The sequence below is a fragment of the Papio anubis genome, chromosome X (assembly GCF_008728515.1).
Source record: "Papio anubis isolate 15944 chromosome X, Panubis1.0, whole genome shotgun sequence".
Classification (NCBI taxonomy): domain Eukaryota; kingdom Metazoa; phylum Chordata; class Mammalia; order Primates; family Cercopithecidae; genus Papio; species Papio anubis.
This window is the reverse complement of record NC_044996.1, coordinates 93536886-93547995: the sequence shown is the minus strand read 5'-3', so window position 1 is coordinate 93547995 and position 11110 is coordinate 93536886. Positions and strand designations below refer to the sequence as shown.

The window sequence follows — 11110 nt, the reverse complement described above, 5'->3', positions numbered from 1 at the left end:
CTGAGTTTGAAGACCTAGCCCATGGAAGTGTTGCGACTGGCAAGTCCAAATCTCACGGAGCAGGATGTCAGGCTGGAGACCCGGGGAAGAGGTGATATGAAAGGTCAAATCCAAGGGCAGTGTGGAGGCAGAATTTCTTCATCTTGTGGAGGACCCCAGTCTTCTTCTCTGAAGGCCTTCAAGGAACTGGATGAGGCCCACCCACATTGGGGAGGGCAATTAGGTTTACCAAAAGTCTGCTGATTTAAATGCTAGTTTTCACGTAAAGAAAACCCTTCACGGAGACATCTACCCTGGTCAAAGTGAACATTTCTCATGCATCGTGGCGTAGCAAAGTTGACACATCAAATTTCCCATCACATTCATCTTATACGAATCCTATTAATGCTGAAGGTCTATCTGACAAAGGCAGGTGACTTCCTAACTAACATTCTGTATTAACCATTTTTATCCAACTCAAGCCAGCATTTCAGGCTCAGCACAACTATGGCCAGGAAGCTGAAGTTGATGTGCACGCCTTCCAGGGATGAGGCAGTGATGGGATATTCAGGGCACACAGGTAAGAACAATCCCAGAGGGCACAGGTGATACCCCTGGACTACAAGACTTTACCCTTGTTAGGACACCCCCAGCAGGACATACAGTCATCAGGCAGAAGCTGGCCAAGGCCTCCATTGTGCCATCCCACAAAGAAACCTTTCCCTCTAGGGTTCCCCGTTCAGTCTAAACAACTGATTTGCATCTTTGGTTTAGGGGAACTGTCAGCAGGCAAGTCAGTTCAGGGTAGTCACTGACACAGGTTCCTCCTCTTCACAAGCATGGATGACATCCCTGAGGTGTTCTGTGCGAGATGTTCGGGAGCTGGGTCACCCCTGCTGTCCCATAGTCGCAGCTCGGTAAGGTGTGATCTTGGGTTCAGGATTCAGTGTGGTTTCAAAATTGGCCTTAGGGTATGACTGTGGGCTCCTCGCAGGCAGAGAGACCCACCATCTGTACTGTCACTGAGTTTCTCCAATTCAGTGTGGTACCCTGGGACTAGGGACACAGTGCTGACACAATGCTAATCTTGCTTTTGCTGAGTCTGCAAGTAAATCAACCACTTTGATTCATTTGGGCTCATTGTCTTCTTACCCGCCAAATTGATGAATATATGACAAGCCAAAATAACAACTGCACTGGTGATCCTTGTGGCCCCGTTAGCCACCATAGGGCTGCTTAGGGACTGCCTGAGCTCTTGACACACTGTGATATTGAGTTGTGTGGTGTTGACTGACTGGAATAGACTTATTCTTCATGGCATCACACACATCAAACAAGTTTTCAGCACATAGTACTGACATAGGGTTGGCCTTGTCACACCTCGGTTATTTACAAATCAGCTTCAGAATCAATGCCGTGTCTGATGCCAGCTACACTGCTATTTAACTTACATATTTACATGAAATCACCTTCTGAAGTCAAATGCATTTATAAAGGTAGACTGATATTCCTACTTGAAATTCCAAAGCAGTTATCACATACTAGAGATGTAGTTGTAAAGAAAAATGGAATGAAAATATTTGAAATTTTAAAGGGATTAAGGAAAGATAACCAGTAAATTTATCTGCAATGTAATGCCTGCATCTTGTTATTTCATTTATTCTTCATAGCAAGCATTTAGTGTAAATATTCTAATTTCACTTTAAAAATGGGGAAACTGTCCCACAGGATGTAAGTATCTTGCCCACCATCTCAAGGCCAGTGTGTAAGAGGCAGGATGGAATCCCATGGCTATGTCATGCCATCGCGTGTAAGGAGACAGTGTAGGTAGGATCCAAGTAATTTTGCTTCAGCAAGTTGCCCTAGTTGCTTTCCCCTTTCTTCCACCTAGGCCCTAGTTCTTTCATCCAGCTCGATAGCCCGGGGAATTCTCACATATTTTGTGGAAAATAGGATATCCTAACAAAGGATGCAGATAAAGAGATACGTAGGGGAAGGAATAGAAGGAAGAGGCAGGGGGCTTCCGTGGCCTCTACGGGCATGCCACTCTCCATGTGTTCAGCTAGGCAAGAAGCTCTCTGAACCCTGTCCTTTTGGGTTTTGATGGAGGTTTTCATCATATAGGCATGACTGACTAAACTGTTGGCCCGCCACTGGTAATCAACTTAACCTTCAGCCCCTCTCCCTGTCCTGAAGGTTGGGGATGTGGCTGAAAAGTCCCAACCCTCTAATCCGCCATCCTAGAGCTACCTAGGAGCTGCCAGCAAATGGTCAACTCACTAGCATACAAAAAGACATCACTATGTGGAGATTCCAAAACCTGTAGGAGTTGTATGACAGTAAGCAGGGTCCAGGACCAAATATATATATTCACAATATCACACATGTGCATACCAGCAGAGTTGCAAAAATGATACTATATTTTATTCAGACAGAGTCGCATTCACCCAGGCTGGAGCTGCAGTGGCGTGAACATGACTACCTACATCCTCGACCTCCTTGACTCAAGGGATCCTCCCACCTCAGCCTCCAGAGTAGCTGGGACTACACCTACATACATATGTGCATATATTCATGCATTCATTCATCTATTTTTGTAGAGAGGGGGTTTTGCCATGTTGCCCAAGCATGTCTCAATCTCCCAAGCTCAAGCAATCTTCCTGCCTCAGCATCCCAATGTGCTTGGATTACAGGAATGAGCCACTGCACCCGGCCAAAATGTTCAATACTGTCTAATATGTGAGAATAAATGAACAACAGGTGTGTGATACTTCTTTGGAGAAAACTGGAAAACTTTATTGAGATTTTTAAAAGTCAAATATCTCGGATAAATCCAGTTTGCATTCTTTCGGTTGTCTTTGTTTAAAGCTGTGGTTTCCCTTCCCCTGCGATAGAAACATAACAGGAGGGAACATTACCAGAAGAACTCTATTCAGATGAAATTAAAGGTATGCAAAGGACACCAAAGGTTTAGTTTTATACAACGGACTAAAACCAGAATCCGAAGAGTCTCCCTGTGGCTAAGATTCAACTAGACCTCTGTAGAGACTTTGAGGATACACTTCTAAACATATACATTAGCAACATTTTTAAAACACACCCTGCTTTTTGTGCTAGAAGGAAACCAAAAGACAGTCTGACGACAGATCACATTAAATCAAGTGAACCTATTAGAAGGGGCTTAAAGTAGATGGCAAACAATGTGTAGAGTTTTACTGAAAATACAACCAGAACACAAAAAAACCTAAGAAACAGAAGGAATTTCTGAAAAAATTCCTCCAGAAAAAATGCATAATTTAATGTTTTGGCTTGACAGTATAGTCTGAATGTCCAATAGGTTCCTGCAGACAGTCTGAAAGCTATCTTTTGAGGAAACTGTTAATGTCACATTAGGAAATACATAAGTGAAATGAATAGAAAGGCCAGTATTGCATTTGTTTTTTCTCTATTGTGAAGAAGTGCTATGATATTGCTTTGAGCTAGTTTACCCTTCTTTGTTCTTTTTTAACATGCACTAACCATTTGCATCCAGTTTTCACCTATAGTCCTCACGTCAATATGAATAATGACACTGTTTCCACTGGAAAGTATTCCCATTTGTATAATTAATTAAATGGTCATATAAGTTTTAACGTATCACGATCATGATTGATATTAAAATGTGAAAGAGTTATACATCATAACCAGTGTGGGGAAAAAAAAAATGGAGAGGGAAATGAAAACGGAGAGTAAGACATCTGGAAAAGCTAAATATTTGCTTCTAAAAGTAACTGTTTTTGAGGGACAACTAGCAAATTTCACAAGTTCATGCACAGTCTTTGTGGTGTTCAGATATTTAGTTATTGCAGGGATATGTTAAATAATGTAGGCATCCCTAGTGTGTCAACCATTTCATCCATACTCTGAAAATATTGTGTTTAAGAATGTATTCGCTTTCAATTATGCCCTACATTCAATATCTGGGTCTTGTTCATATTCCGTGTTGTGCTTTTTCCATTTTCTTCAAGATTGTTTCATCTGCTGGATGCTGTCTTCCTAGCTATTTCTCAAAAGAACGATCTATTAAATGTATTACTTTTCGATTAGTTTTCCCTTTGTTAATGATTCATACCTTTCATGTACTGCCTGTTTCCCTTTCCCTTAAGTTTATTCTGTGACTCTTTTATTATCTTTTATGTCTCAGTATTATTTTCTTGTATCATGTAATTTGTTATCTATTTTAATAAGATATGCATTTAACGGTATGACTGTCCTAAGAATACAACTGAGGCTTGTTCAGTAGGCTCCTGGAAATCGTCTACACACTATCTATTAATGTAAATAGTCTAAGGGAGTGGTTCACCAGTGTGGAGTAAATCATTTAGATAATTTCTCCCCTAAAAATGCAGTGCATCCTTTAAATTCAGAAGTTCTTCTAATTAAGTCAGCAATTTGAAAAACGTGTAAAAGATACTTATGTGGACTACTCAGGACTTAGTACGTTATAGTCTTTGAACTTTAAATCATATCATCTGATGACTCAAGGCAGAAACCTGTAATATATAACCTCTGATATGGTTAGAGGTTACCGTATGTGTCTTCAATCTAATTACACACAGTAGCTCATGAAGATTGACAGGAGGGCAGGGAGCATGCTTAGCACAGGCATCTTTCAACCACTTTGAGCATCACTGACCTACATGCAGGCTCCCTACTTCATGGGCCACAAAACCTTGACTGTCTCTTTCCATTCTATTATTCAGTCATTCAAGGCTTCACTGTGGGAAGACTTTAAAACACAAATCATTGGGTCCAGCGAGGGAGGTGGTTCACACCTGTAATCCCAGCATTTTGGGAGGCCGAGGCAGGTGGATCACTTGAGGTCAGGAGTTCGAGCCCAGATTGGCCAACATGGTGAGCCCCTGTTTCTACTAAAAATACAAAAATTAGTTGGGCATGGTGGCATGCACCTGTAATCCCAAATACACGTGAGGCTGAGGCATGCGAATCGCTTAAACCCGGGAGGCGGAGGTCACAGGGAACCAAGATCGGACCACTGCACTCCATCCTGGGCGGCCGAGCGAGACCTCGTCCGAAAAAAAACAAAACAAAACAAAAGCAAAAATAAAAATAAAACAATCATTGTTTAAGAGTCTGAGAGAATTCAGGATTTGACAAAATTCAAGAACACTCATGAAGGTCTCCTTACGGAAAGACAAACATCAAGCAGAGTGCCCGCTTGTTTTCTTAGAAGCAATGAAATCTCAACTCAGATATTACAATTGGACTGAAGCTGATCGTTATGATAAACAAATCATGAAAATCCGAGTATCTTTGCATTCTCTCCAACAGAACCAGAGCATGTAGAAATCAGCACTGAAGTGGATTTTAATCTATCTGATGTGCATTCACTACTTTCAATAAAAGCAAAAATGGGTGTAGGATTTATGTGATTTGTCCAGAAGCTCACAAATTATGTTAAGAGCTGGTACGAGAATCTCCTTCAGGGATCAGCATATTTCATACAAAGTGGTATTACAAGTGCATTATGTTTTTGTGACAAGCAGAAATCACAAAATAATCTGAAAATTGTTAGCTGTTGGTTATACTCAGAAGTAAGAAAATGCTTTGCTATTTGATGATTCAATATGGCTTTGACCCAATTTGTGTCTGTATCTGATAGTGTTTCAGTTTTGCAGTCAGGCTTCTAGGGTCTGAATTACCTTCCAAAGAAAGTCTGCATTTGAACTGTATTTTTAAAGGGGCAGTAAGATTCTCTCCTTTTATTATCAAAAGTATAATATTATGGAATACAGACAGCACATAATTTTGAATCTTAATGGGTAACATACCTCCTTCTGGCATTTTAAATTGCTCTGATTTTGGCAGAATCTTCCCCTGGACATCAGGACCATCTCCGCATTCATCCCCAGTCTTTGACTGAGACAGCTTCTGGAGATCAACTTCCAGGTCGGGCACTGAAAAATACCAAAAGGATGTCAACTGGAGCAGCCAAACAGGAGTGATAAATAAGGAACTGATCCTTTTCTTTTCCTCGGTGTTATGCAATAAAAGCCTATAAGCTACTGTGGTAATAAATGTGAAGCAAAGATGTCCCACGTTTGTTTTCCTGTATTGTGATACCTTATCTTAAATGACAATCTGAGGATAAGTCTCAGCACACCTACATTGCCCATACTTTACCATTGTGTATTATAAACACACAGCTACCTAGGAAAACAGGACAGCCTCACGGAGAGCATTGTAATCGTAACTTCAATGTAATTTTCTGAAGGATTAGATCAATGTATCGGTGAGCCTATGACAAATCTTATGGTCCTGACACTCATCCCCTGTTGAGGTATCTTGAAAATGTTGGGGTTAAACTTTATTAAAGTAATTCTTAGATCCAAAGGCCCCTATATGTGACTTTCCATACATGAATGTCATTAAGAAAAAAAGTACGAAATATAACAGCAAAACCACTGTCTTCCAGTGGGAGTACGGGAACTGAAGTGCAAAGAAATCAATGAGCATTGTTGACAGTCATATTCTGGAAACCCCTTAACAGTGAATTGCTAAAATAATCCATGGCCCAAATTCTGTTTCTGATTAGTTTGAAAATGCTATCCGTTGAGAAAACAATTTCTGTTTCATGATAATCTTATCGTACTTGGAGCTTTCTAATTATAAAAATATTGAAACAACTTTTCAAAGCCCCCTCCATATCCTACTAATAAAGTTACCTGTACGCCAACATCCTGAGTTATCCACCTTTTACCAAACATACTGTCAAAAATATACAAAGGAAACAGTGGCTGTCATTCATTGACCTCTTTTCTGGAGTTGCTATCCTGCTTCACTGAACTGCGTTTTGTCCTGAGCCAATATCGAAGTACCTTATAGTACAGACACATTTGAGTATTAAGCATTTTTGAGCAAAATATCATTCACATTTTCTAAAATAGATGGTAGGAAGAATGCATACCTTGGAACAAAATACGAATTCCTTCTCCATGCGTCAAGTTTTCTTGGTAAGTCTCTATCTCTGAGCCTCAGTTTTCTTATTTATTTATTTTTATGTTTTGAGACGGAGTCTCGCTGTGTCACCGAGGCTGGAGTGCAGTGGTGTGATCTCGGCTCACTGCAACCTCTGCCGCACGGGCTCAAGAAATTCTCCTGCCTCAGCCTACTTAGTAGCTGAGATTACAGGTGTGTGCCACCACGCCCAACGAGTTCGTATATTTTTAGTAGACACAGGATTTCACCATATTGGCCACGGTGGTCTCGAACTCCTGACCTCAAGTGATCCGCCCACCTCGGCCTCCCAAAGTGCAGGGATAACAGGGGTGAGGCACCACGCCCGGCCTCCGTTTTCTTATTTATAGAATGAGGCTAAGATTCCTTTGCAAATGGGCTTTATTTGGGGTGTTATATGGTAGGGTGACTTGGCACTCCACATGCTATCAAAGGGTGCTTACAACACTGTGAACACCATGGCTGAGAAGATCTCACTGCAACGTCCTAAGAATATCAAGTTAAACTGGTGAAATAATGTACATTTTTATACAACCAATTAAATGGTTTCATCTGATTTAGGAAGGACTATATTTTCAAGCATACAAAATGCATCTCAAAGAAAAAGAGAAGATTCATCATATCCAGGGACTGCAGGAAGCTGCAAACTATACCCATCACATTTCCAGCCTCTTGCAAAACTCTCAGCAAATGTTTGAGATCCTTTCCTGTTGTTTTCTTTCGTCCTGTTACTGGTCATGGCATAAGGCGTCATGCACACACAGGCCTCCTCCCCCCATAGACATTCTTTCTTTCCCTTCCCAGCACCTTGAATCTCAGCTGCACCCTGATCTTCTTCTCTCTTCTGACCAGGTGTATGATCCTGACTTTCAGTTGCTGGTCCTTCTTGTTGAGGCTCTGGCACACTGGGCTCCTGGGACAAGGGCGGGGACATGGTGTGTGCATGTGCAGAAAAAAAATTCTTCTTATCGATGCATGTCAATAACATGAATATACAGATTACACAGATCCTTCTGATCATATGCATGTTTAAAGACATGCTCCAACACTATCCCAAAACTATTCCACATACTTATTCTTCATTAAGTTACTCTTCCCATAGAGAGGTTACTCTGAGACCGTTACCCTCAATGGCGTTGGAAGCCATTTTAATTCATGTGGGGTTGAATGGGTGTAACGTGCTATGAATAAGCATGAGGAGGAAATCACCAGTCAAATCGAGGAACACAAGTTCACACATCCAGGCGAAAACAGTGTGTAGTCCTCTTGGGTTACTCTTTCCTTCATGAGATGCCATGATCATTTTTTATCAGCATGGGAGACCTTTATCAGTGTATCTATACTAGTTCAACAATAACTACCACACAAAAAAACTTCTGCTATTGGAAAAAATCGAACGTTAAGTTACTCACAGGCATAGGCCCAACCAGCTGAGCAAGTCGTAAACATCGTCTTGGTCTATATCTTCTTCCTCGCCAACTCATATTTCAGTCTGCAAACAGAACAGTGTGCACTTTGCGGAGGCTGAGGAGGATGGATGACCTGAGGTCAGGAGTTCGAGGCCAGCTTGGCCAAAATGGTGAAACCCCGTCTCTACTAAAAATACAAAAACTTGGCCGGGTGTGGTGGTGAGTGCCTTAATCCCAGCTAGTCGGGAGGCTGAGGCAGGAGAACCGCTTGAACCCGGGGGCGAATGCTGCAGCCAGCCGAGATCGCGCCATTGCACTCCAGCCTGGGCAACAAGAGCAAAACTCCATCTCAAAAAAACCAAACCAAACCAAACCAAACCAAAAACCAGAATACCGTGACTGGAAAAATGCATGTGAGTGGATACTACATTTGAGCACTTCCATGGCCAAATGCTAACTTGCAATTTTTAAAAATTTGGTAAGACATTGAAAGGTAAGTCAGAGGGCATGTATAAGTGCGTATGCCTTCTGAATCGAATACTTGCACAGCCACTTATGTTCGTCAAGCTAGCTGAGCAATGCCTTAGGGCTTATGGCAAGAGACGCACGGTATTTCCAATGAGGTTTGGTTTCACAATTGGACTCTCCATCGCGAGACATTTAGGAAAATACAGCTTGAGAATTAAAATTAAAGTGCCCATGGCTTTTGTCACACACCCTTTGCTAGGGCCATTTCCCCCCTAAAATCGAGTTTTGTTGGAATGCATAGCCCCTCCCACCCATTCGAACTTCCAAGATGGAGCTGAGAAGTTGCCACATAGCACTGGGCAGTCCTCACCGGGCGGGCACCTCTGCGGTTCATTATACAAACCTCGGGGTGGCGGTCACCAGTCCGGAGTGTTCCCAATGTCCAGGCCCCTTCCTTACCGCCCACGACATTCCAGGCCTGATGCCCCTTGAGGAGTCTGGAATTTGTCCTCTGTTGGAAGTTTCAGGCGTTTCTGGGACTGGAATACCACCAACAGCACCCCAGCATCGCCCCAGCTTCACCTAACCCCCGTCCCATTCCGAGGCCCTGCTTCTTCCTTCGTTCTGACCCCGACAAGACAAGAAGGCCCATAGCTGCGGGGCCGCACGAGAAGGACGACGACATCAAGCCCCTTCTCACTCGGAGACACCAATCATGCGCCCCGACCCTCTGGAAGCCCGCTGGCTCCTCCGCACTCTCACTCACGCTTCAACTCCCAGCTGGAGCGACCTGTGGACCTACTGGCTGCGTCTCAGCAGGGGAGAAAGAATCCAGACCTCAGGGACCCGAGCTGCAGGATCACAGCTCCCCGGCGTTCACCATACGCGAAGGGCCAATGGGAAGACGCCCAATGAATATGCGCACTAAGGAGGCACCAAAGGAGCATGCGCAGTGAGGTCCCCTCGTGCCTTAAGAGCCGCACTGCGCTTCCTTGTCTCCGCATGCCCTGTCCTCTGCTCCTTCCAAGGTCCCCACTAAGGACTTTGGAATCCATCCTCTCTGTGTGGTATTTTTTATGCCTCTGAGACTGAAATACTGCAAATAATGTCACCCTTCAACTCATTCCGTGTTCATCTGACCCTCCTCCCCACTATGCCCTTACTTCCTCCCCTGCCCAGGACCCCACAACAGCAAGGCCATGGTGATGTCGCTGCCTTTTAGTAGAAGGATGAGGATCTATATGAGGCCATGGACCGAGTGGTCCAACCTACGGGAAGCCCTTCTGCTTTCCCTCCCACTCACTGACACTTCAACTTCTGGGAGGACTGCTCTGCTGACCTACCAGCTGTGTCATAGTTGGCAAGAAAGAAGTCATGACGTTTCCTTCCACAGCTCTGCAGGGATAGAAGACAGACAGCAAGTCACATGGGCAGCAGGAACTTGCTTAGCAAGGGGCATGCCCACTGAGTCTGCCACTTGCAGGGTCGACCATGGTTTTCCTGCTGTTCTCATACCCGCATCCACAGGGTGTTTGTAGTGGAAAGAAAGGCACTTAAGAGAGCATTTGTTTTTCTTTGATCAAACAATCTCATGCATTGAGAAACGTTGGGAACACAGAGTCCTATGTCACCCTTAATGGAGGATGTGTCTCAGAAAAGCCTGTTGTGAAAGAAAGAAACTATTTTTATATCTTTATTTATCAATGCTTTTTTTTTTTTTTTTTTTCTCAGACAGGGTGTGGCTTTCTCTCCCAGGCTGGAGGGCAGTGAGATGACAATACCTCACTGAACCTGGAGTCTGGATCTCTTGGGCTCAAATAATCCTCATACTGAAGCCTCTCAAATGGATGGTACTACAGGTGCGAACACCACACCTGAGCAATTAATTTATTTTTTAGAACATTGTCTCAGTCTGATGCCACGCTGGTCTTGAAGTTTTGGGCTCAAGCGATCATCCCACCTTGACCAATTTTTACACATGCTTTGATTAATCACTTTTTTCCTCTGGTTCTCGGTTTTCTGCCATGCTTCTAATGAATGGAATGGAATAAACTCTTCTGCAGACTAAATATATTCACACATGCTTAATTTTGGTTTTTTTTGGGGGGGGGGGTGTTATTGCACATTTAAATCTCTGGGCTAGTGACTGATTTGCCTGAATATACCTGTAGGCCATTCAGATCGTGTATTTTGATTCAGAAATATATGTACATATTGATGACAGGATCTAGGCGCAG

General features: G+C 43.1%; 1 protein-coding gene across 3 annotated transcripts; it reads right to left on the bottom strand.

Annotated features, from left to right (window-relative positions):
* Positions 1-2750: 2750 nt before the first annotated feature.
* Positions 2751-10518, bottom strand: XAGE5 (X antigen family member 5). Of its 3 annotated transcripts, none has more exons than XM_009197632.3 (5): positions 9676-10518; positions 8409-8488; positions 7804-7909; positions 5811-5936; positions 2751-2864 (listed from the first exon to the last, which is right to left on the bottom strand). In XM_009197632.3, exons 2-5 carry the CDS (start codon positions 8478-8480, stop codon positions 2842-2844), a joined length of 327 nt encoding a protein of 108 aa, XP_009195896.1. In that variant the 5' UTR covers positions 8481-8488; positions 9676-10518; the 3' UTR covers positions 2751-2841. The 3 variants fall into 3 exon arrangements, with proteins under 3 accessions (XP_009195896.1, XP_009195895.1, XP_021788635.1); XM_009197631.3 differs by having other exon boundaries at positions 9640-10517; XM_021932943.1 differs by lacking the exons at positions 8409-8488; positions 9676-10518 and having other exon boundaries at positions 7804-8393.
* Positions 10519-11110: the final 592 nt, after the last annotated feature.

Coding starts and splice junctions, on each gene's coding strand:
- XAGE5 (XM_021932943.1), bottom strand. CDS start 8,035: ATGTCTTTAAACATGCATATGATCAGAAGGATCTGTGTAATCTGTATA. Junction 5,937..7,803: donor GGGTGCAGCTGAGATTCAAG/GTGCTGGGAAGG, acceptor GGTATTTTTCAG/TGCCCGACCTGGAAGTTGAT. Junction 2,865..5,810: donor ATTTAAAATGCCAGAAGGAG/GTATGTTACCCA, acceptor TTTCTATCGCAG/GGGAAGGGAAACCACAGCTT.